This window comes from Yarrowia lipolytica, chromosome 1C (assembly GCF_001761485.1).
Source record: "Yarrowia lipolytica chromosome 1C, complete sequence".
Classification (NCBI taxonomy): Eukaryota; Fungi; Ascomycota; class Dipodascomycetes; order Dipodascales; genus Yarrowia; species Yarrowia lipolytica.
This window is the reverse complement of record NC_090772.1, coordinates 310,447-334,661: the sequence shown is the minus strand read 5'-3', so window position 1 is coordinate 334,661 and position 24,215 is coordinate 310,447. Positions and strand designations below refer to the sequence as shown.

The window sequence follows — 24,215 nt, the reverse complement described above, 5'->3', positions numbered from 1 at the left end:
ACTCGTGCATGTGATTGTTTGGACTGCAGCCCGTGATGATTACTCAGCGGAGGAGTGGGTGAGGTTGAGGAGTGGGTGAAGTTGAGGAGTGATCGAGTTTCATGAACAGATCTAAATCTTCTCTGGAACTTTTGAGATTGGCATGTTTTGGATGTTATTACAGTCTGCTTCTCACTTGATCAACCAGTGCCAGTATGGCGTCGTGATTGGTGGTCAAAGTACCCCCAAAAGTGCAGTACTTTCCCGAGAAATCGGTGATATTGACAACTAAATCATCAGTTTCGGATCGGAGATTCACCTGGTACACTTGCTTATCCGGTGACATAGGTTTACCACCACATTGGACCCGGTCCCTGTCCATTATGGAACTCAAAGTGCTGATGGTTCCAAAATAGCCAAGCATGATGAGGTTGGAACAACAGGCCGCCAAATGATCAACTGGGCCTTTCTGTCTAGAGACCCAGATTGGCTGTACTTCGACCAAGCCCATTCAGAATGACGTCAGAGTGCTTCATGGCTGTGCTAGAATCGGTTTAAAAGTCAATGTGGTGTCTCACTACAAGTAGAGGCCAGGCAGGGAATGTTGTATGAAGCCCAATCAACAGAGATGCTTTCTGCCATCGCCCTCTTCGTACATGTTTCTACCTCAGATCCGTCCATCTTACTCTCTACAGTCCCTCGACAGGTTGCCAACAATCAATTAAGAGCTACAAGTACTTGTACGTTGAGTATCATTTCATTAAATGTGAGCCGGTGATTCTAACCTCAACTGATGCACCATTGTTGTTGCTCAACGTCCAGTTTCCCGTTTCGATAACCGATGGCCATTTGGTCGCACCATCCCTGAGATACGACTTTCAACAAGGAACCGAAACCTTAACAATACAGAGCCGCACGACAGTAGACAGCACTAAGAGAGGGTCCAAACAGTCAATTTGAAGCGGGTTTTGGACATTTTCACGGAATAATCTGAGCTCTTATCACGTGATGAACCGATTTACTCTTTCAAAATCCACACTTTTCTCCCCAGAAATCGGTTTTATCGACTCCCCAATATTTCCCCCGAAACTCTAAATGTTGCATCAGCATTTTCATTTCAGAAATATTTCGCCATACATCCACCCAACATCAACGTGTCGAAAATGGCAAAAAAAAACACGCCGACGCCAAAAAAAACGGCCGTGGAGCCCGCATCCAAGGGAAAGGGCAAGGGCAAAAAGTCTCCGGACCCTGAACCGCTTCCCGGGCCGCCAAAACCCACTGCCCGCCAGATTGTGGCCAATTCGTCCTGGACCGGAAAATTACCGGCCACTCTGCTCCACGAACATGTTCAGAAGTTGAAATGGGAGCGGGTCGACTATGACATGCGACGGGTCAAGACTGGGTTCATCGCCACCGTGATTCTTAAACAGAAGAACCCCAAGACCCAGGAAGTGGAGGAGATCAGATACATGCCTCCTGCGGATCTGGTCCAGGGCAAAGACACGGCCCTGGAAGCCCGCCATCTAGCTGCCACATACGCGCTGCATCGCATCTCGAGTCACAAAAACCTGTCCATGGTTCTCCCCACGGATCATAAGACTCTCTGGCAGAAATGTGACAAGAAAAAGAGTGAAGATATCAAGTCTGGACAGGCCACTGCCGACGACTACGTTCCCGATCCATTTATTGTGAAACGAAAGCGAGAGACCGAGCGTGCTGACCGCGAAAAGAAGCGCCAGATTGAAAGGGAACGGGCAGAAAAAAGTAAGGTGGAGGTGAAGGTTGCGATCGAGTCGAGTGGAAAGACGACGGCGAACGGCGACCCCAAGAAGTCACGTGAGTCACCTGATCCGTCTAGGAAGCCCGGTCCCCGTCCCCGAGAGCTTTTCCCTCCCAAATCATGGGACTACGCGCCCAAGGCCGAAATGTCTCAGGAGCTGCGAAACCTGGTGGAAAGCGTCATCAAGAAGAAGGTCACGTGGGAGAAGAATGAAGCCGATGATTCGACCACGGCGGCAAATGACAAACTGATTGCCGAAATCACTAACCTGGGATTCCGCAAGTCCCACGTAACCGAGGCTCTTCAGTACGCTTCTCCGGAGGCTACGGAGCTGCTCGAATGGCTTCTACTACATGTTCCTGAGGACGATTTGCCCGGCAAGTTTCTGCCCGACAAGTACACTACGGGAGTGTCGTTCCACACGCTGGAGCTGTCACGTGAGTACATGGTCAAGCGTTTCCAGGAAGACGGATACAACAGAGATGTGGCCATTGATGTACTGGAGCGAGTTGACTGGAGCGAGCGGTTGGGTAATGTGGAGTTGTGCAAGAGGTTAATTGGTGAACCTGCCTCCGATTCCCCGTCTTGTCGGGTCAGTGAGATGACCATCTCCGAGGTATCCGGGGATTCGGAGTCCGAGTCTCTGTCAATCTGGAACGAGGAAATGGAGGCTCTGGAAGCCATTTTTGAGCCCGAAAGACTGTCGGTTGCGGACGACCGAATCAGTGTGTCTCTCAACTGTCGAAATCTCGAAAACGGCCTGTTACAAGCCACTTTTTGGAGATCCAATGACTACCCGGCATCGTTCCCTTCAATAGCCGTAAGAGCCATCAAAAAGGGCCACAGATTGCCACATTACATCCAATTGGCCATTATGCGCCGGGCATTAGAGATGTCACGTGACACGCTGTCTGGGGACGCGCAGATTTGGGCCATTTGCGAGTGGCTGGAGGACAACTGTTGTGAGATCATAGACAATCCTGGCGAGCTTGCTGGGGTCAGTGGGGGTGTTGGTATTGTCAATCAGCCCTCTATGGTGGTTAGAAAGGGCCAGAATAAGTCTCGACCCATTCCCAAGGCTCAACTAAACACCAAACAAATCCAGGAGAGTTTTGTAAAGCGATTTGTTGGTGGGGAATGGGACAAGATGAAGAAGAGCAGACAGTCGTTGCCGGCATGGGAAAAGCAGCGGGATGTCATTGATGCTCTTTCTGCCAGTCAGATTGTACTGGTGACCGGAGAAACCGGTTCCGGTAAGTCCACCCAGACTGTTCAGTTCATTCTGGACCATATGGTGTCCACCACCAGCACGACGCCCAACATCATCTGTACACAGCCTCGACGAATTTCCGCCATGGGTTTGGCTGAACGAGTGGCTGCGGAACGAATGTCTGAACTCGGTACCGAGGTTGGTTACATCATCAGAGGCGAAAACAAGACTTCCAAGGAAACACTTTTGCGGTTTGTGACTACTGGAGTGCTGCTGAAGATGATCCAGGGCGATTTCAAGACTTCTCTGAGCAATGTGACTCACGTGGTGGTAGATGAGGTCCATGAACGGTCTGTCGATGGTGATGTATTGCTCATCCTTCTCAAGAGTCTTCTGACAGTGTTCCCGCATCTCAAGATTGTGCTCATGTCTGCCACGGTCGACTCAAACACATTCATCAACTACTTTGGGGGCCACGGCAAGGTCGGTCACGTGCACATTGAGGGCAGAACATTCCCAGTCGACGACGTATACCTCGACGGAGTTATTGAACAGAGCAACTACGGAGAAGGAGAGCCGGTCAACAAAATCATCACCAAACTCGGCGAGGGAGTCAACTACCAGCTGCTGAGTCATCTCATCAGTCACGTGGACACCCAACTCACGGCGCAGTCATCCAAGGGAGGAGTGCTCATTTTCCTGCCCGGAGTGGCCGAAATCTCGCAATGTTGCGCGGTGCTGAGTCAGCTGGGCACCTGTCACGTGATTCCGCTCCACTCCGGGCTCTCGCCTCAGCAGCAGCGGCTGGTTTTTTCGACTCCGCCCAGGGGCAAGCGCAAGGTTGTTGTTGCCACTAATATTGCCGAGACGTCGATCACCATTCCGGATATTGTGGCTGTGGTGGACTCTGGGCGTGTCAAGGAGACGGTTTATGATGCTGAGAACAACATTGTGCGTCTTGTGAGCACGTGGGTATCTCAGGCCGCTGCCAAGCAGCGTCGTGGACGAGCTGGACGAGTTTCTCGAGGCACCTGCTACAAAATGTACACTCAGCAGGCGGAGCAGGGCAAAATGCCGGAGCGAACTGTGCCTGAAATGTCTCGGACTCCGTTGGAGCAGCTGTATTTGTACGTCAAGAGCATGAATGTTGGCGATGTTGGCAAGTTTCTGTCTCGGGCCATTGATCCTCCTTCTGTGACTGCCATTTCCACCGCCCAGTCCATCCTGACCAATATGGGGTGTATTTCGGTGTCTGGAGCTCTGACTGCGTTGGGAAAGCACATGTCGATGATTCCTGGAGACCTCAAGGTGGCCAAGTTGCTGATTATCGGCTCGGTTCTCGGCTGTTCCAAGCTCATGTTGGCGGTGGCTGGAGTTCTTTCTGTCAAGTCGCCATTTCTGAGTCTGGCCGATAAGAGAGACGACATCAAGGCGAGTCGGAGCCAGTTTTCGACCGGAAATGGCGACCTGTTGACCGATGCCACTGCCTATCTTGAATGGGAGGCCCGCAAACACGTGAAAACCACCCGGCTGTGGTGCAAGGAGAACTTTCTGTCCTCCGAAGTGCTCTACAACATTGACAGTACCGTCAAGCAGTTTTCCGAGATTCTGCGCAACCTCAACTACTCCATCAACGGCACCAACACCTCCAACAACCTGGCCCGAGCCGTCATTGCCTCGTCTCTCAATCAGCAGATTGCCAAGGTGCGCCATCCGGACAAGAAGTTCTCGCAGCTGGCGTCGGGAGCTGTTCAGGTCGATCCCGAAGCTCGAGAGTACAAGTATTATCTTCAGAACGAGCGGGTTTTTATCCACCCGTCCTCCACGGCGTTTTCTGAACGAAATCTGCCCCAGGAGGCCTGCTTCATGGCCTACTTTACCCGCATGGAGACCTCCAAGGTGTTTCTGAGAGACGTGACGCCAGTGTCAAAGTACGCCATGCTGCTATTTGGAGGCAAGCTGGACATTGACTACACCGGGCGAGGCGTGGTGATCAGCGACTGGCTCCAGATCACGTGCTGGCCCCGAATCGGAGTGCTGGCGGCCAAATTGAGACAGCTGCTGGAGGAGGGGCTTCAACGCAAGTTTGACAATCCCCGGGAGGAGCTGGATCCAGAGCTGGTTAACACGGTGGTCAAGCTTCTGGAGACCGATGGTTTGTAAAAGTGGTATAGATTGTAATGTATTGGTTGATGGAAACTATGGAGGAGATTGGTGAGGTGACAGTTGGACATCACATGACGACACTTCGCTCGCTACGATACTGTGGACTTGCGACTTGCCATCACTAGACTAGTTTCGGTCTGACGTACTCTACTGTACCCCAAGACTTTGGAGATTCAATCGGTGACCCAAAAAGAACTGTAGCAGTTGCGGACTCTTGAGTTCAACTTTTATCTACAGTGACCATTGATTGGTGATCATCACGGTAGCTGTGTCGACGTATTGGTTCAGAGACTGGTTTCTCATGTCGAACCTGTCACCTGCTACGTCTCTGCTCCCCTGGAAGGGCTATAGACAGATCACTAGTGCTGTACAGAACATTGGTGCTGTACTCGAAAGATGCTCGAGTTGTAAAGCTGCTTCAAGGACATCGACTTCTCGTGATGGTACTGCTTATCATTGAGAAGACCTGGCCACTCTACATTCGGATGCGCTATCACAACTTTCACAACCGCGTTTCCAACCGCTCTCATATCGAACATGGACTATACTCATCCTGACCAATTGGCTGATAGCCGTTGGAGTCTTGGAGTCAAGCTATCAGTAGCTGTCGACTATAGTGACGTTTCCGTTCCAGTTCAATATATAGGCCAAGTAACAGTATCTTGAAACCCTCCACTTGACTGTTATCACCAGGCTGCTCCCTTCCAGCGCGGCAAACAGCCTGCCAAGCAGCCAAGCGAGTTCGGGGAACAATTTGAACCTCGATTGGTTATATGATTCTGAACTGTCTTTTGCTCTCGTAATGATCTTTGCCTGGTAAGCTGCGTTGTGTGAATGGTACCTCAAGAGACTGTTGATGTCCCTATCTATTCAGACAGCATACTGTAGCCCAGATGACAGCCTTGTTTCAGCCAAGCGAGATGCTGAATCTTCAGATATCGGCGAATCTTTGTCAGTTTCATTTGTCGATTTCATTTGTCGATTTCATTTGTCGATTTCCTTCTCTCCTTCTCCTTTTCCCTTTCTTCGTGATCATAACAGTCGTCCTACGGTCCAATACAGTACAGTATCTAGACCACTCCCACAGCCTCCAGTGTCTCATTGTCTCCACCGTTATCTCTCTTCCTCTCCATTGACCAAGATGACGAACTCGTCCTCGGCTCAGACAAACTCCAGCTCCCCCTCAGTGCTCAGATCGCTCCACTTCAGCTCTCAGATCCAGTTCCTAACCCCCTCTCAGGGCAAAGCTCAGCAAAAGACCGGGCCATCTCAAAGCCAAGATGGACTTGATATCGTCACATCGCTCATGGGTCGCTTTCTTCACCCTTTGGATCTTGACAGGATCGCACTGGAGCAATCTACGGCGGCCCCTGAGCTCCATATCTGTAGCAAGTTCAGTGTTGGAGAACAACGAGGTCGATAGAGAGAGTGGGAAACAGCCAGGTAGTCCTTGGTGATTGTCATGTGATTTTCATGCGATTGCCATGTGATTGTCATGTGATTGTCATGTGATTGTCATGTTTTTTGTTTTTTTTCAGCGAATTGTTAAGACTTTCGCGTCTAGTTGAACACTAGTTGAATCTAGTGGAACATCTAAGAAATTCTCAACAAAACGCACAACACTCACTGAATCACCACAACACAACCCATGGTCACAGACATACCGTGTTCACAGACATAACCCGTTGTCACAACCTTCTCTCCTCTCCTCCCCCCCCCCATCACGTGACTCTACTTTCCTCTCCGATATCGGCCTACGATCTCCCCGCCGCCGATGAGCAACTCTAACCCCGCGATTCGGTCGGACCTGCCGTTTTGGTGTGTGCGCCCAAATGAGGATAGAGAATACCAGTATGGACCAAACTAAAACCGTTGTTTTTGTCTAGGTGCACAGAGTCCTATGCATGTTTCCGTTTTTCTCTAGCATCTCTGGAACGCTCCATAAATGTCTTTCAAAAATCCTCTTGTCAGTAGCCGAGAAAGTTTGTTTTTTTTTGGAGAATTTCCGGATCTCACGAGGGGGTCCAAAACTAGACATACCCGTACTCCATTTTGGTCAGATTTTTCACCACTCCTTACATGAATCTTTAGCTATCTATCAAGACTTTCGGCTTGTCTCTATCCCTTTCCGATCCCCCTTTATTGACTCTTCCCCCCCACTGCCTGCCCCCCAACTCCAAACCATAAAAGCGCATAACCAGCTCCGATCGCCCTTCTCAACTCTTCCTCCTCACACTTGTCGACATGCTCGTTATCGGACACAAAGACCTCGCGACTCTGCTCAATTCGCTTTCGCCCTATGACGTGGAGCAGGCCAAAAAGTCGCTTCTCAAGTCACTCCAGGAGGTGACCCAGTATCCCGAGACGGTTCCTCCTCGCACGGTCATTGAGGCGGACTATGCGACCCATCTGTTCATGCCTGTGGTGGGAAAGGAGATTGTGGAGGCCACGGGCTCGCCGCAGATTGGATTCAAGGCGCTGGCAGGCTCCCGGGAGGGCTTCAAGGGCCTCACAACCATCATGGACAAGTCCGGCGAGGTCCAGGGAATCATTAACGCCTTTGAGCTCACGGCGTTCCGAACCGCGCTGGCCACGTCACTCAGTTGGGACGTGTACAAAAAGACGTCGCTGTACGCCGCCCATGGCGACAAGCCGCTCAACATGGCGTGTTTTGGAGCCGGCCCCCAAGCCTACTGGCACGTCAAACTGGCCGTGATGCAGTTTGACATTGACACGGTGTTCATTGTGAACCGAACTGCGCATCGAGCGGACGAGCTCATTCAACGGCTCAAGCGCGAACACCCCAACGCCAAGTTCCAGCGATGCGACAGCCCCGATACTGACGTGCCCACATGCTCTCTAATTGTGGGATGTACTCCCTCCACAACGCCCGTGATCCACCACCAGTGGATCCAGAAGAACGCCTACATTGGTCTCATTGGCTCCTACAAGCCGCACATGTGCGAGGTGGACTCGCAGATCGTCAAGAGCGTCAAGAAGATTCTCGTGGATGGTGCCGATCCGGTGTTTATTGAAGCCGGAGAAATCATCCAGAATAAGATCCCCAAGAGCGAGCTGGTGGAAGTGGCGGATGAATCGGAGGTCGAAAAGAGCTTGGCAGAGTTTGACGACGCCTCTTTGTTTCTCTGGAAGTGTGTGGGCTCGTCCATGATGGACGTTTGTGTTGGAGGACAGGTTCTGCAGTTTGCCAAGAAAGCTGGCTGTGGCAAGGAGGTGGATTTCTAACTGGCATTGTGGAGGTATACTACAGACGGCAGTTTAGCTGCGTCGACTCACATGTACACGTTTGATCATGATGACGATATGCGTCATGGTGTGGCCAATCTGCCTCGTTTGACCTCGTAGAATGTTCCTCCTGGACTTCAACAAGCCGCTCACAGACATTTACAACGGTGCGATATCACCAGTAATGACCTTTTACAGCAGATGGTGTGTTTTTTATTGCTGGCGGTTCGTGTCGGACACTTCAGACGGTCCTCCAGAGACATATCGACGGTTGCCATGTTTTATCGCTCCCAATCTCGACCCACAACCCGATCCAAGCTCCTTCTGATCCTCCTTCTTGTGCTTCTGATACTTATCCACTTGTTTATCTGCATTTTGTGAGTCGGTCTGGTCACCAGTTCCGAGAAAGACAGTTAAAATGAATGCTTCTTCTAATCAGGTCTTCAGAGGTCTGTGTCATTTTTGATGGCCGAGTAGGTGTGTACTTGTACTTGTATTGTACTTGTAGATTGAAGATTGCTCTGTCGTCAACAACCATTCTGTTTCAGTTGCTTTTTCCTTCTTTGTCGGATGCGATTTGAGGTGAAAGCAGTTTCAGCATAGACCCCACAATCAGCTTGCACAAAATGTTCAGATATCGACCATTATTGTGCATACTGAAGAGCAGAGTCGATAAACCTACCAATCTGAGACCCAGAAATCTTCCAGTGCTCGTGTATTTCCCCTAAATACTCTCCAAAAAACGCTACAAGCACTTGCCCAAAGACGGAACGTATTTCCTTCTGTAGTGTTACCTCCGAATTTCCTCCTTATTTTTTGAACGAACGGAGATATGGCGACAACGACTTGACCAATACAATCCCACCATCAAGAGCTCCCCAGTGATATAAATATCATTAGCACAAACCCGACGGCAGAGCAATCTACAGTAAACCATTATGGAGACTATGGATGTGAGAACTAAGGTTGAGAATGTCAGTCAAAATGGCACTTGTATCATGAAAATATACACGTATAAAGCTGTCAATCGATAGTCCAATGTCCGACAAGTGCAGTAGTTCTTTCAGATTTCAATTCCCGATATTATTCATCGATCTACCCAGTAATATGTGATTTCTTGAACCCCAGACATTGGAATGCACCAAATTGTACTGTTGGTTCGTTCGTTCCTGGTAATGGAACCATTCCGAATCTTGTCTCAAGATGATATAAATGCCCCAATTGTACTGTTTCATGGTATAAATCCCCCAAATTGTACAGTTGGTTTGTTGGGTTTTTTTTTTTTTTTTTTTTTTTGTATTATTTCGTAGGTCCATAATCAACTACCTACTTAAACTATATACTTGAATATACAAGTAATATAAATCGCTCCCAACTAAACACTGCATCCTAGTTAGATGTCAGAGTCTTAGTGAAAATACAAGGAATCCAACTCCATCATTTAACATCTGAGAGAACAAAAAAAAAAGTAAATGCATTAAACCAACCCGTCTAAAGAGCTTTTCGTGCTCAAAAACCCCAATATCCCCCTCAAACTGCAGATAATCACCTTCCCCAGAAGTTGCCGCCGCGCCTCCAAACCTTATCGGACCAGGTTGCATATTAACATCAACTTCTTCACCCAGAATCACCACTACAAACCGACAACAATGCTGCGACAACTAAGCCGTGTGCGGCACGTGACCGTCTCTTCTCACGTGATCACTCCCTCCCATGTGACCACCTCCCACGTGACCACTCCCTCCCTCGTGGCTGCGCGCCACTACTCGCTGGAGGTTTTTTGCAAGAGCTCCAAGCGACTTCAACGCAACCGGGCGTCGGCAAATGCGTCTGTGTCGCGACAAACGGACTATTTGCGTCAGGAGATCAGCGACCGGATGATTGAGCGACTGGCGTTCATTTCGCGGCAGTTTCCGGAGGTGCTGGATCTCGGATCGGGCCCGGGATTGCTGGAGCAAAAGCTGTTGAAGGGCGAGACCGAAGACGATCGGCTGGTCAGAAGTCGATTTGGACACGTCACCATGCTGGATTCTAGCGAGCAGTCATTGCTGCGAGACTATAATGTGCTTGAGGCGATTTCCGAACAGAACCCCAACCCGGAGGTTGCGTCCGATGCGGTGGTCAAGCTGGACGTTGCTTCTGGAGAACTCAACCCCAATGCCTTTGTGACTCTGGCGCACGGAAACGAAGAAGACATCTCTATTAACAACTCGCTGATCATGGACAACACCTACGACGCCGTCATTTCGACCATGTCCATGCACTGGATCAATGATTTGCCCGGTCTGCTCAACCGAATCAACAACGTGTTGAAGCCTGACGGGATGTTCATGGGAGCAATGCTGGGTGGCGACACGCTGTTTGAGTTGCGAACCTCGCTTCAATTGGCTGAAATGGAACGAAGAGGCGGAGTTTCTCCCCGGGTGTCGCCTCTGGCTGACGTCAAAGATATGGGCGGTCTACTCCAGAAGGCCAAGTTCAATCTTCTCACTGTCGATGTAGACGACGTGATTGTGTCTTATCCGGACATTTGGGCGCTCATGGACGATCTCAAGGCCATGGGAGAGGGCAACGCCGTGCTGACACGTGCCTCTTCTCTACCCCGAGACGTTCTGATTGCAGCCGACGCCATCTACAAGTCGCTTCATGGAGAGGAAGACGGGAGCATTCCCGCCACTTTTAGATTTGTCTACATGATTGGATGGAAGGATAGTCCCACACAGCCCAAGCCCAAGGAGCGGGGCAGTGCCACCGTCAGTTTGAAGGACGTGTTGAAGGAGTAGCGGGTGGGAGTGGGGAGCGAGGAGTGAAGAATGAGGGGTAGCCGAAGAGCTTCAGTATCGTCACCACGGTGACCACGAACGGTCTTATCCGGTATGACTGTGGGTCTACAGAAGTATCTCATGAGAGGTTTGTTTTTTTTGCACTCCTCCCACTCCTCCCCGCTCCTCCGTAGGCTTCTTAGAGTGAAGGACAGTTGGTGGATAGAAATGTATATAGTGAAATGTTAGAAGTAATGAACCAATGTCATGTTACGGAACTGAGAACACATTTTGATTCTGTCTCGAGTGTACTTCTGGTCCTACTAAATTACACACACCTGGAGAGAAACGCAAAACATGATTACAACCACGTGCCAGTCTTTGAACTAGTCACATGACCTCAACTAAGACCAGCGATAGGTTTTCACGTCCCGGTGTACTATTCTTTGTCAACTTCTGAGCTACAACTGTTCGGCAAGAGTTGCTGTTGAGTTGAGCAGAGCTGTTGGATACACGCGCAGGGGCTCCTTTGAGCCACGAACTCGAGTCAAGGAGCGTTCAGATGAAGAGTAGGAGTCCTCCGAATCGTTTCAGCAGAACGAATAATGTCATTAACAATTGTTTTCTACTCAATTGGCTTCTCTATATCGAATATACCACTCTTGTGTTGGCTCACATCGTCTAACAGGACATTTACTCCACCTAACATTCTTCAAAAGTGACAAAATATATATGTAAAGTACACCATTATGTTGGTCAGACTCCGTTTAATCGAATGGTACCATTTTAACAGAGTATGACGCGTTTTTCAGGAAGTTTTTGCAGTTTCACTACTCAATCTCTCCCGGAAGTACCCCCTATTCTCACCGGTCTTCCACCAGGGTCTAGTGGTGTAATGGTTATCACGTCTCGCTCACATTTCAGTGCCGAGGAGGCTCGGAGTTCGATCCTCCGCTGGATCATGTGACTTGGAAACAAGTTGTATTTTTTGTTGGTTCAAGTCGGAGAGCCCCGGGGAAAATCGACGGAGTATTGTTAGAAGTTACTTGGTAATTACTTGATCTCGGGGTAGAGAGTTAAACAAGTTAATAGACTGTGTTTGGGGTGATGATAATGCAGTTAAATGCCGTGTTGGAGGGGTCTGATCGCCAAGCTGAAGACATTTTTGAGCTCCGAGGGGCATGTTTTGACGCAAAAGTGCTCTTCTTTGCGTTCCATCTTCTCTGGTTGAAGAGTTGGAGTGAGTTGACAAAAAAAAAGTTGACAAAATAAAATAAAATTGACCAACTCTAAACTAAGGGTGGGGTACGAGTCTCCAGATTATATTTCCGATTATGTAAACTGATTAGCCCAACTACAAAGTACACACTTATGATGACTCAGAACAAGGCACAAAGCAACCGGGAATTGGGAGAATCGCGTGATATCACTCCTCCACCGACACGTGATATCACCTCTCCGTCGACACGTGACATGTCCCCTTCCAACCCCAACCAAACAGGCTCGGTTTCCGACTCGACTTGGAGACAGAATCTCACCGTCTGGCTTGTGTTCATGACCGGGTCGTATTCGACGCGGCAACTGGTGGATCGGATGCACAAGATGGACCGTTCCAAGAAGATTGACGCCACGTGGTGGCTTCTGTTCTTTGCCACCAATCTGTTTATCACTTTTCCTGTCCTGTGTTTGGTCGGCGCTTTGGGGCGATGGAAACGAGCGAGGTTGGTGGTCGAGGAGGGAGAAACGGACGAGTTGTTGGTTTAGATGTTGTTGGTGCTGATTTAGTGATTGCCAATTGGTCTGCATCATATCAGATATCTCAATGGAAGCCACTGTGGACCGCTCTATGCTGTCAGTCAAGCTGTGGCTGGCGACTACGCAAAATCGGAGATCTGGGATCGGAGTCCGTGTCAGTATATGGCAATTCGGCGGTCGATCAAGGACATGTGTGTTTTGCTCAGCTCGTGCAATCATCAGAGGATCCCCTAGTAAGATCTTTTAGGGTGTGACATCTCCCAGTGGACACTCACTATGGTCGAATTCACGAGTCATGAGTCTAGGTCATTCCCACATTCCCAGTCACTTTCCTACCGTCTACAGTGATTGGCTGTCTTTTCGCGTCCCCGTCCCATTGTTCCCTGATTCATCACAGTCTATTATCGGCCATCCTCACACGTGATCCTCCAGGGGAACTTGAACTTGAACAGTACACAGACTCTTCACGACAATCTGAGGTTCCTCTGCATAAGAACGTCGTCAGCAGAGCCTGGTTGGGTATCATTTGACGGTCCTGGCAAGAGCCGGAACTCTTATCTGCTCTGGAGAACGTCTTCGCCTACTACTCGTACCCGGCTCAGGCCAATCTTCATGTCGGGATTACCCACGATCGACTTGAAGATCAGAATGTGGACCCATATATCACCGACCGGAATGTTTACCATACTCTCCGTTCGTCGCCTACTGGAACCCGTGAGACCCATCTAGGAACACTACTGTACAGTCGACGGCAGCAATTGGCAAAGCACTACTCAAGCAACCTCAGTGGGGAGGAACCCCCATTTCGGATAAGACAGTCGGACAGCGCAGCCAAAGACGAAAGGGTGCACCAACAAAATGACTTTCCTTGAACTGTGGCGAAGGCAATGGATCAACCAACGTATTCGCGCCAGGCGAATCCACAATTCAGCATCCCGATTCGGAGAAAAGGTCACGGCAAAAACCCCATGGTGCATAATAACACCAGAACACCCCTACAGTAGAGGATGAGCAACTTGAATCGACAACAGCCATTGCCAACCAGGAAAGTGAAAAAAACAATACCAATTGCTTATATCATATTCCCCGAGGGCTTCACTGCCAAAGAAGGCGCTTTTGGTGTGTTGGAGAGTTACCCTATCGCATGACTACATTTCTCAGAGTGTGGTTCTAGATCGCCCCGCTGTTTGTACGCCTCCAGAATAAGTGGTTCTCCAACTCGGCAATGAAACCAGCCCCGACGACAAAAACAGGGCCTCTGCGAACCGTGCTCTCCATCGTCTGGTTCTGGACTCCCGCTCTTGTTGCTTTCATGGTGACGTTCCATCTTTTTTCGTGAAACACGAGATCGACAAGACCCGGATCGCAGAATGGCTCCTGTGGACTCCACAAATGGTTCGATTGGATGCACCACCTATTCTCATCGTGTAACGCGATCATCTATGCTCCCGGAATATGGACGTTGGTGTGGATATGCCAGGACCACCTTAAACAACTGAAGAGATGACACGATGAGAGCCGAAACGAAATTGAGGAGAGACAATGGGCCAAGCTGGAGGCACATCCCGAGTCGGAGATGAGACAGGATACGTTTGATCTACTCGGGGACGAGTAGTGTGGCAGAGTATCATTCAAAACCAGTACAACAGAACGAGCTCAGGGGTCCAATTGCAGAGTTCGACGAGTCTTGGACTTGGCTGGAGTCGGACATGCAAAACGGGGGTTCAACGCTGTTTCAACAAACTCGCTGAAACCTCGTCGAGGAGAAAGCCCAAGCCAGCATAGCGAGCCACTAGACGTATGGTATGTACCACAGCCACCCAGACAAATGGAAACAAGTCCGTACCGTCCGTACCGGAATCCAATCCAGAGATTATGACTCTTTTGCCAAGCCCTAGAAACCTCTTGTCATCTCTGAGGGCAATGGGATACTGATAGACCTCTTCTCATTTTTCCCATTCTGAAGATCTATTCTGGGCCCCTCCAAGACCATTTTCTGGACTCAACATCAATTCAATTTTGAATTTTGTGCAACCGTCATCATATCATTTTCCTGGTGTTTTTTTTTGTCTTTTTTATAGTTTTTTCTGCCAAGTCGCTTGATATTTAAGCTTTATGAAATGTGAATTTTTAATTTTTTAAAAAACTTAATTCTTTATTTCAATTCGTTTTGAAACTCAAAACTTACAAGTGTAGAACAATCGGATCAATGATTCGCGGTCACGTGTTTTAGATATGAGATCACATGACTGAACAGTAGAATAACATGATTTGTATCCGGAGGCGATAACGCTCAATATCGCAAGACTTTTACGTCTCGCTGAAAGAGTTCGCTGGCGACAACTGTTTTTCAAGCTGTTTCAAACTGTTTTTCAAATGCTCAAATGACAGACATCCCCCCATTCCAAGGGTAGGTATATCACGTGACTATATTTTCTCAGATATTACTGTTTACAAAAAGAACTGATCTCATAATATAATGTTTTACTAACGTATCTGCGATTCTTTCGGTAAACATTCCCTCCGAGATTTTGATCATAGTTTGATTCAGTTCTATCATGTATCATTACAGCAGAGAGAGTATCTAGGAGAAAGTACACCTTTACTCAGAGTCAATCAACCAATTCTCAATTATTTATAGCACTCGTTTTCTCTGTCTTCAGCTTCTCACTCAGAGTCTAGTCTACAGAGCCGCAACCAATACAATTTGTGGGCCGTCGTCGGGGAGATTTGACGATTGTATTTTATGGTCGTATCTTTTTCCAGCAGTTGATTTGATAATATCAGCAGTTGTTTGGTATCAGCTTCTGTTTGGCATTTCACCATGTTGTCGTGATTGTTCAATATCCGTTGTATAGGTATGTTGAGCGGTATGGTTGGAATCTGGTAGTGTTATAGCTGGTTTTGTTAGGAATTGTCAAGTAACAGTAGTGTTAGTTGACATATTACTTGGAAATCACTCACAAAACATCACATAAAATATCAATGACTAAACAACGTAAAACGATATAAAGAAGAGAGAGATGTTCACAATTGATATGAAAAAATATGAGTAAATAACTCCTACCACCTTTAGCCTGTGTTTGCTATCTTTTAAGCCGACTTTTCTCCTCTTTAATTAGCCAGTACTGTACTGACCTAACTGTCAAGACACAACTCGAATGTCTCGCGACGAATTTTTTTTAACTGCAGTATATTATTTGTATTTATTTTCCCGATACTTTTTATACCCCTTCTTTCGAAATTAATCCATTCTTGATCCTGTCGTAACGCTCGGACATTGCGACAATCGACTCTAGTGTCTCAACTTGATAAGAAATTGCACTCAACTTGCTGAATATTTGTGATAATTGAGTTTTAATTGCACCATTATGATCGCTAGAATCTACCCATCTTTTTGATACCATTATTGACATTTTATCTGTTCTGTTTTAAAAATGTTTTAAAAATGGACCCGATCAATATTGGTCTGAAAAGTTGTAGTCGACCAAGAGTAACAAGACAAGTACATTTTTCAATGAGTAAAGCTGGTAAAAGAGCATGGAATGAGTCCATCCAGAGTCATGTGACATCTAGGGAGCTCTAATATACTCTCCGTGACCCAATCTATGGTTTTTTGCTGAGGATGAATGTGTGACTTTAGGATGGTAAAAGTCCTCAGAAATCTCATCCAGAGATAATATCAAGTCGCTGAATGTTTCAAGGGGATATTATACGTGTTTTTTGGTTGTTTTTTTTTGTTCTTGTTTCTCTGGTTACAACTCTGTATCTTCAATCGTGATTTTCAGCCATCTAGATAACCCTTCACCGTCTGGTTTCTACAACTGTACTAAAATTGATCCAAATGACTCACCGAAGTGCGGATCCAGAATGCTGATCAGCGGCTTCTCTCGATCAGCCGTTTTCCCGCCATTATTTCTTTTTCTGCTCTTTGCTTGTTGTCTTAAAAAGCATTTGCATCCTGCTTTTTTGCATCCTGCCACCCTTCTCGCCTGATAGCGCTGGAAAATGGTGGAGACGGTGAAAGTGACGAAAGAAGCCAAAACGGGTCTCAAACAATGTCAGAGAATCTGATGAAGAACTCTTTGATTTGTTTCGGACTTTCCTCGTTTGCAGAACCGTCTTCCCCCTCCGCTGATAGGAATTGTACTCACCTGCCTGATAACAACGATACGTGAATCAAAAGCAACCTATATTGAGTGCTTTTTCCGTACCCACAAAAATCAATCCCTAACTCTTATGGGCTCCATCTGCCCATATTCTTAGTCACCATTTGAAACATCTACTGCAATGTCTGCAATGTCTGCGATCTCCGCAGTTGTCAGATAAACAGTTTCTGCAGATGAGAGGGCTGAAACCTGCCATTTGCCACTAGTCTTGATACCCAATGGCCATATCTCGACTCTACAACTTGTTTACCTGGACAATATGAAGATCAGAAGCACCTTCACCAGCTAGAAGTGGTTGAAAAGGTCTATCTGACACGGCTTGTCTACTGTGTTAATACACAGCGGCGGTATACTACTATTGAAACCTGACACTCTCATTCAGGACATTGAATGAATCAACTGATACTTTTTATATTCAATTAATGCTCTGTCATACAATCAATACTGTCATAGATGACTACTATCCAGCCTTCATTCTCCTTGTCGCTCAATCACTTCGAGTCAGGGGCTCGATATTTCAAGTCAGGTGGCAAATCAGACTTGATGAAGGCATTTCCGGACACTCGAAATATCGCCACATTGAAAATCTGCTCCTCAATATGTCTGTTGATGCTGTTTCCGTCAATCCGGTTGGGTCGCAAAAAGTTCACGTTACTTGTATTTACTTGGGGCAACCGTAATTTGTTGGGATTTTAGTTGGCGTTGAAAATGAGAGAATAGTATGCATAAAACAGAAAGAAAACGTATCTGGGGGTGTAAAAAAGATGATGTAATAAGATATATATCGAACCATTACTAATCGGACACAGTTCGTCTACTTTCCAGGTTCCGAAATCGATAAAATCACCGTCAATTCAACCAGCAAGACTGCTTACCAATGAGTACACTACGTACACTGCAGTAAGTACACTAGAGATATGCCTCGGTGTGGATCACGTGATTCCTGACATCCAATCTACTCCAAATTATCCTCTCACGTGATCCCCAGTCTGCTCCCCGCCTCCTCCCCCGCCTTTCTCCCCGCCTCCTTGTTCTCCACCTCTCCAATGATCGGCGCGGCTGTACATAAATTGAACTCAATCATCTTTGCTCTTGAGACAGAGACATTGGCGGGGGCGGAGAAGCGGTTCCGGGTGGCTATTGACGGTTGGAGGCTGGAGTGCGAGGAGTCAGCAGAGACAGCGTAGTCAGTCCGACAGGGTGCATGTTCTGAAGTGCTTCCATGTTGTGGGGCCTGATAGTTGTAGAGCGTGATAGTCGTAGAGCTTGATAACAAGTTTCTGGCCTGACATTAATCAATGATTCAGTTCTTCAAACTCCCAGTAACCATTGACGTCATTGATCGTCTGTCGATCTACCATTGCCGTATGCAAAGGATGGTTATGGCAAATGTCAGTTCCGTACAGAACCGTGTAGATTCATTTGACAACTGCAACGATTCTGCAGGATGCAGTCAATGAGGGTGTCTGGATGTGGTTGGAGGTTGGTTTTGGGGTCTTTTGAGGGCTGCTTGGTGGATTGGAGATCAGGTCTGGAGGCGGTATCTTCAACCCAATGTTGCTATAGTTGATGATGGAGCCAAATGACGGAGGCAAATCAGAATTAAACCATGACCTTCGCCAAATGATCGCCAAATAGACAATGTCAAAGTTCCACTCTCGGTCTCCGAAAGTTGCTGTGAGAAGATGAGATGTCAGTGAAGTAGCAGGCGTCCAAGCCGTATCCTGCATATCTAATCAGGTAGAGAAAGCCCTGAATCTTCGGCTGGCATGTCACGTGATGAAAAACCCACTTGAGTGGGTGGATTTCGTTTCTCTGAAGTTCTTCTCTATTCCGCTCCTCCAAGAGTGTTAACAACTCTCTAAGGACACTCGCTGACGGGATAGTGGGGTAGTGACCTCAATAGCCGTAGTTTTAACGCGACTGGAGCTTGGAAGTTGGTATTACTTCCATTGAGATACTCAAAATCTGGTCTTCGGCCACATTGGAAACATTGTCAGAGAAATGGTGATGAGAGAATGGCATCCAGGGCTCGAGACGACCTGCTGCTCGGTACAACAGAAACCGTTTCGCAAGCTGGAGGGACTCGACTCTCGATGCGACTGGAGCTTGGTTCCGACTCACAATTTGGAGAGCCCGACCCGGAGTTCAATACTACTTGCAATCACCAGAGTTGAAGTGACTTGACTGGTTCATGAACGGTCCCAAAAGAGCGTCGATGTTCGAGAAGTGAAGCTCAGCTATTCAATAGACATATCCATCACCCTGTTACTCTTGCCTCTGACCTCACAGATTCATCTTCACCCTCCTTGTCTTCTCCGATCATCTCAATCAGGTGCTGTAACACATCCTTGTGTTCGGCGGCGGTTCAGTTGGTGTCGGAACTGTGTTGGTCTCAGGCCTTTTTGACAATGGCAAATGCCCCGTGCTCGCTCTTGTTCTCAAACGCCTAAGAGATGACGGACTCATTTAGAGGGGAAGTGCCGTCTACGTCCGGGGAGGATTCAGACATGTTGCTGAAACGTGGACGTCGAGGAGTTGTCTAGTGGAGTTGTCTAATGGGAGGTCTAATGGGCGTTCAATGAGCTTCACAGCCTGCGTTGATCAGCTGATTTGGTAGTCTGTTCACAATCGAAAACTCATCGAACTACTTTCCTCGACACTTCTCGACGACACTTCCTCTGACCAACTTCCTTCTGGTGCCTTTGGTCTGGGCAGATGGGAACAGAACAGACCAGAACACAATCGGCTCTACAGTAGCAACAATAATTACTTTAATCGATGAGACGTAGCTCCTAATAATAGTGATATCTCCGCTGGAAATTCTCGATGATTTGACTGTAGATACATGTGGAGCTGGTTGTTTGGTTGGTGAGCAGGAGTTCATTCTAGTCAAGATCCAACAACAGTTCTTCTTCTTCACCTTTTCATCATCGAATACGAGCCCAATATCGAGAGTCTCGTCCACCTCTCGAAGTAACTGGTTCAATGACTTGATGAACAGTAGTGGAAAACGGGATAAAATACACCAATGACTTACTCATCATTTGCTAGTCGTAAGACACAGTTCAGTAGATGCCAAATATGCGTAAAAGTCTTGGGCAAAAGCGCCAGCTGGACAGAAGCAACTGTTGAAAACCCCCGGTGTAGATATTGCGTCTTTTTTTTCAAGTCCAGAGCCCTTCTCTTGGTCTAAGACGACAGTTGTTGGACGATCTTTGACAACAGGGAGACAATAGTTGCGGTTTTTACAAAAAAAGACGGCAAAAATCGTGGCTCTACATATTTCAAACACTTTGGTCCTGCTACAAAACACCCTGGTCATATTCACGTTGATCTTGTCATGTCTACACCGATATGACCACACTACAATGACTCCAACCCATCTAATACCAGGGGGAGAAAGTAACTCAGGCAAACCAATGCTCTACAGTCTCATCAAGATACGAGAACCCCCCCACCCCAAATGTTCAACAGGGTTCATTTCCAACTAATACTAGTATGATACCTTCATGACACCACCACATCCAGTCCAACCGTCTTCAATAGAACCATCTCTTCAGTTTTGAGTCGCACTAAAGTGGATACTACAATGTCTGGAACGTCTGGAATGTCTGGAGTCACTCGTCTGATATTACTAATGCGCAGTTGAATCCGCTAGTGAGTAGTTACAGTGACAAACCGAGAGCAGAAATGACTGGCGTGACTGAAAAGCTCGCGAAATTCGTATTAAGTCAGATAGAGTCCATAGCAGGTAAAATTCAGGTCACGTGAATGTATTTTAATCTGCTGACTCACCTCCCGACATATGCCGACTTCTCTGACTACATACTGTACTGCTGGTGAGATGATGGCATGTCACCTTATGAGTCATGTGAGTTGGCTATCATGTGAATTCCTACCCACGTGACTTTATTCTCCGTGGCTTTCTTCTCACGTGACTTTCTTCTCACATGGCTTCCTACTTCGAGACCGCCCAACACCCTACCGTCGTATCTATCGTAGTCGACCCGAAGCCTGGATTTTCTTTTACCGCCTGACTCGTTTCTTTTGACGACTATTCGGGCGACAAATTCTCTCTGACGACTATTCGGGCAACAACGCTTGAACTGTCTCAACCGTCTGACTCTAACGAGGTTGCTGATATACTACTCTAGTCAAGATGTCTTGGGTGGAGGAGATTGCTCTGGAGAGTCGGATTCTGGACAACAAATGTAGTGTCTATCAAGTCCCCGACCTCTAATTGTCACCAGTATAGGTATCCAAGTGTCTCCAGTACCCCAAAGTACTTCAAGTACAGTGCTCCATGTAAAGTACTGTACACACTACCGCCAAAGATCAGCAAATCACTCAATGAAGTTGCGTACTTCGATTCTGGTCTCTCCATCGTTAATATCACCAATGTCCAATGTCGTTATTCCCTCCGCTCTTCAACTTGTATCTCGGCTTGCTCCAACAGCAAGACGGGTGCCTAAAGGTGAGACAAAAGAACAGGCTGGTGGCCCAAACAAGTAACCAGAAAAAGTAAATGCATGTTAGACAATTGGATTTTAGACTCATGCTCATGGTTGATGCGACTACAGGTGTTGGACGTGTAGATTTCAGCCCCGTGTTTGAAATCAGTTTGTGCCTGTTTTTTGACTTGGAGTAATTAAAACATAATTAATATATAAATAATATTGTATCATTTGTTGAGAAGGTCGATCATAGGATAGACTAGCCATAACGGCACATTTATTGAATTGTTCATAATTGTCATTCATCATCTCTGCGTGAGAATTTTTGTTATGTTTTTTTTTTTTTTTTTTTTTTTTTTTTTTTCATCCGTTTTACAACTACTATTCAATCAATCACCAGATTTAATCCACCCAAAATCTAATAGAACATGTCTTAGACAAGGTGCCTGAGGGGAAATGAATAATCTACTGTTCATGAACAGCCAAATTCATCAATAGTCAGTTGTTGATTTTTTCATTCCCAGAATTCCCAAGATTGTCCATTATCGCTATTTTTTATTTTATTTTGAAATTATTCAATTATCCCATTTATTCCAATTATTCCTAGTTTCACCCTTTAATTCCATTTTCCAATAATTCATATCCACCTACCCTAGCCCACCCCTAACCCAACCCCACCTTGCCCAGATATCCTAATCCTGCACCTCAATCTTAATCCTAACCCTAACGTCACCCCGGCAACCACCGTGCAGATCCCACTCTAAATTGAGCAAGTAAATAACTCAAGAGTCAGACGAGATTGGAGGCAGAAAAAATTAGTTAAATAGTGGGAATTTTGAAGTACAGCGTTCAAACCCAGATTAAATATAATATTCTAACTCCGGCACCTTTTTGTTGCTTACTCAGCACTCTAAACACACTCAAATTATGTCCCGATTACTTAGGTTTGTGAAGTAACCTCGGTCCAAAAGCTAATTGAAATAGTCAACAAACTGAAAGATATCAGGACTATCTTCAAATTGATGTCAAAACGTCGGAATTGGAATTTTTAAAGGCACATTTTGTTCCCAGTCACGTGATATTCATTCTGACGGAGTTCCATATTCAGTTTTCGCGCTCTTTCCCATTTTTACGTCTACTCTTCACCGTCCCGTGTAAATTCCCACAGTGCAACTCTATCTATCCAGTAATTCCCTATATACTCCAACGGCCGTGTTGTTGACATTCAGCATGATATGCAGGTTCTTGTTCAGGTCACGAGAAGTATTTCCGAGGGTCCTGGAATCTCGGATTTGGCGAGCTCCGTGTTATACACGAATGTATGGAGTATTAGGACAAATTGTATCCGGTCATCTGGGGGTGTACGCGTTTCAATTAGCGAAGGATATCGTTTGACAGGCTGCACTCTGAAGATTCCAAAGACCTCACTTTTATCCGGTTTCAGTGCAAATTACTAATTTTCGTACTACTCTGATAATTCTTGAAATTTTCCAAGTGCCAGATTCCGACCCAAAACGCCTGCTGAGCGACGCAGAGTCCATTTCTAACACGTTTAGACATTTAATTACCGGAATTACGCTCGCGTCGGTCCATATGTGTCCATCTACCTCTCTCCGGGCTCGTATTTCTGCCGCGTCCCCATGGAGCCTCTGCGGCGGTTTTTGGCTCCGGCCAGAGGTGTACGACGCCCTGAAGCATGTTGGCGGTGGGTAGCAAGCTTCAGAGTTGGCTGAAATGAGTCGACGGAAACGCACCTTGCTGTTGGCGTGAGTTTTGGTATAAGTTGCGGTGAATGGCGGTGGGACGAAGGGTCGGATAAATGCAGCAAATATGAAGCTCAGAATGGATTTTGTTATATCTCCATGATCGCGACGACTCAACCAGTTCATCTATCAACTCCTCAGCTCAATTGAGTCATTTCTGGTCGAGTTAAAGCCACCGCAGCTTCCACCCACACATGCGCAATTGCAATCATACAAACAAAGTTGAAAGATATGCCCTGCGCACTAATACACTTTGATAAGCACCCAATATGCGGCCAAATGGAGTCGGCTTGGCCTCGAAACAGCGAAAACCGTATAATCACAACGAAGAGGTATTTTCGCAGCCTGAAAACGGAAATCAACTTCTCGTCACGTGTATTACTCACAGACGGATTTTGGACGTATCCACGTGAGTAAAATGTCTCCTTCTGTCCAACACGAAAACCAGCTAAGAAACACAGATAACAACCTTATTGCCGGTTTGGGACGGTAGGGTAACTGAGGCATCTTACTTTTCCACAAGAGACATGTCTTCAAAAAAATGTATTTTGAACAACAAATATGTGGTTTAAAAGAATTTGCTGATTAATATAACCATTTAAAGTCTCGTTACCTCATTAAATTTTAATTATAATATTTTCTTCGGCCAAAAATCCGGGCCTAACAAAAAATATATAAAAATAAATATAAATAATAAGTAAAAATATTAAATAATAGAACCTTATTTTATATGCATCTCCAAACCCTAAAATGAACCCATGTTTGGCATTATTTCATTGCTCTATCTCGCGTGATTCTGGTCATATTTCGATTCAAAAACATCCAAAATGGTCCCCCAGACCGCTAAATCATTCTGGAGTTGTCAAAATTGCCAAAAATCGCCTTTCTATTAATTTCTCTATCTGCACTGTATACCTCTATACAG

General features: G+C 46.7%; 10 protein-coding genes and 1 non-coding gene across 11 annotated transcripts; 9 read left to right on the top strand and 2 right to left on the bottom strand.

Annotated features, from left to right (window-relative positions):
* Positions 1-1,142: 1,142 nt before the first annotated feature.
* YALI1_C03335g (uncharacterized protein) lies at positions 1,143-5,135 on the top strand (the record flags this gene model as incomplete). The annotated part of the gene is made up of 1 exon (XM_501356.3): positions 1,143-5,135. One exon carries the CDS (start codon positions 1,143-1,145, stop codon positions 5,133-5,135), a length of 3,993 nt encoding a protein of 1,330 aa, XP_501356.3.
* Positions 5,136-5,994: 859 nt separating this feature from the next.
* Positions 5,995-6,561, top strand: YALI1_C03286g (uncharacterized protein; the record flags this gene model as incomplete). Its single annotated transcript, XM_068282184.1, has 1 exon — positions 5,995-6,561. The coding sequence occupies one exon, from the start codon at positions 5,995-5,997 to the stop codon at positions 6,559-6,561; it is 567 nt and encodes a 188-aa protein (XP_068138285.1).
* Positions 6,562-7,382: 821 nt separating this feature from the next.
* Positions 7,383-8,384, top strand: YALI1_C03272g (uncharacterized protein; the record flags this gene model as incomplete). The annotated part of the gene is made up of 1 exon (XM_501355.3): positions 7,383-8,384. The coding sequence occupies one exon, from the start codon at positions 7,383-7,385 to the stop codon at positions 8,382-8,384; it is 1,002 nt and encodes a 333-aa protein (XP_501355.1).
* Positions 8,385-8,451: 67 nt separating this feature from the next.
* YALI1_C03261g (uncharacterized protein) lies at positions 8,452-8,765 on the top strand (the record flags this gene model as incomplete). The annotated part of the gene is made up of 2 exons (XM_068282183.1): positions 8,452-8,474; positions 8,540-8,765. The coding sequence occupies 2 exons, from the start codon at positions 8,452-8,454 to the stop codon at positions 8,763-8,765; spliced, it is 249 nt and encodes an 82-aa protein (XP_068138284.1).
* A 1,268-nt stretch (positions 8,766-10,033) lies between these two features.
* On the top strand, positions 10,034-11,167 carry YALI1_C03246g (uncharacterized protein; the record flags this gene model as incomplete). Its single annotated transcript, XM_501354.3, has 1 exon — positions 10,034-11,167. One exon carries the CDS (start codon positions 10,034-10,036, stop codon positions 11,165-11,167), a length of 1,134 nt encoding a protein of 377 aa, XP_501354.1.
* Positions 11,168-11,942: 775 nt separating this feature from the next.
* YALI1_C03225g (uncharacterized protein) lies at positions 11,943-12,207 on the top strand (the record flags this gene model as incomplete). Its single annotated transcript, XM_068282182.1, has 2 exons — positions 11,943-12,109; positions 12,156-12,207. The coding sequence occupies 2 exons, from the start codon at positions 11,943-11,945 to the stop codon at positions 12,205-12,207; spliced, it is 219 nt and encodes a 72-aa protein (XP_068138283.1).
* YALI1_C03226r lies at positions 12,028-12,108 on the top strand. The gene has a single exon. It is a non-coding gene; the product is annotated as a tRNA-Val (tRNA).
* Positions 12,208-12,517: 310 nt separating the features above from the next.
* On the top strand, positions 12,518-12,910 carry YALI1_C03221g (uncharacterized protein; the record flags this gene model as incomplete). The annotated part of the gene is made up of 1 exon (XM_501353.4): positions 12,518-12,910. The coding sequence occupies one exon, from the start codon at positions 12,518-12,520 to the stop codon at positions 12,908-12,910; it is 393 nt and encodes a 130-aa protein (XP_501353.4).
* A 286-nt stretch (positions 12,911-13,196) lies between these two features.
* Positions 13,197-13,630, top strand: YALI1_C03213g (uncharacterized protein; the record flags this gene model as incomplete). The annotated part of the gene is made up of 2 exons (XM_068282181.1): positions 13,197-13,245; positions 13,299-13,630. 2 exons carry the CDS (start codon positions 13,197-13,199, stop codon positions 13,628-13,630), a joined length of 381 nt encoding a protein of 126 aa, XP_068138282.1.
* Positions 13,631-14,071: 441 nt separating this feature from the next.
* Positions 14,072-14,532, bottom strand: YALI1_C03201g (uncharacterized protein; the record flags this gene model as incomplete). The annotated part of the gene is made up of 2 exons (XM_068282180.1): positions 14,072-14,341; positions 14,395-14,532. 2 exons carry the CDS (start codon positions 14,530-14,532, stop codon positions 14,072-14,074), a joined length of 408 nt encoding a protein of 135 aa, XP_068138281.1.
* A 25-nt stretch (positions 14,533-14,557) lies between these two features.
* Positions 14,558-14,894, bottom strand: YALI1_C03197g (uncharacterized protein; the record flags this gene model as incomplete). Its single annotated transcript, XM_068282179.1, has 2 exons — positions 14,558-14,795; positions 14,842-14,894. 2 exons carry the CDS (start codon positions 14,892-14,894, stop codon positions 14,558-14,560), a joined length of 291 nt encoding a protein of 96 aa, XP_068138280.1.
* Between the last annotated feature and the right edge of the window lie 9,321 nt (positions 14,895-24,215).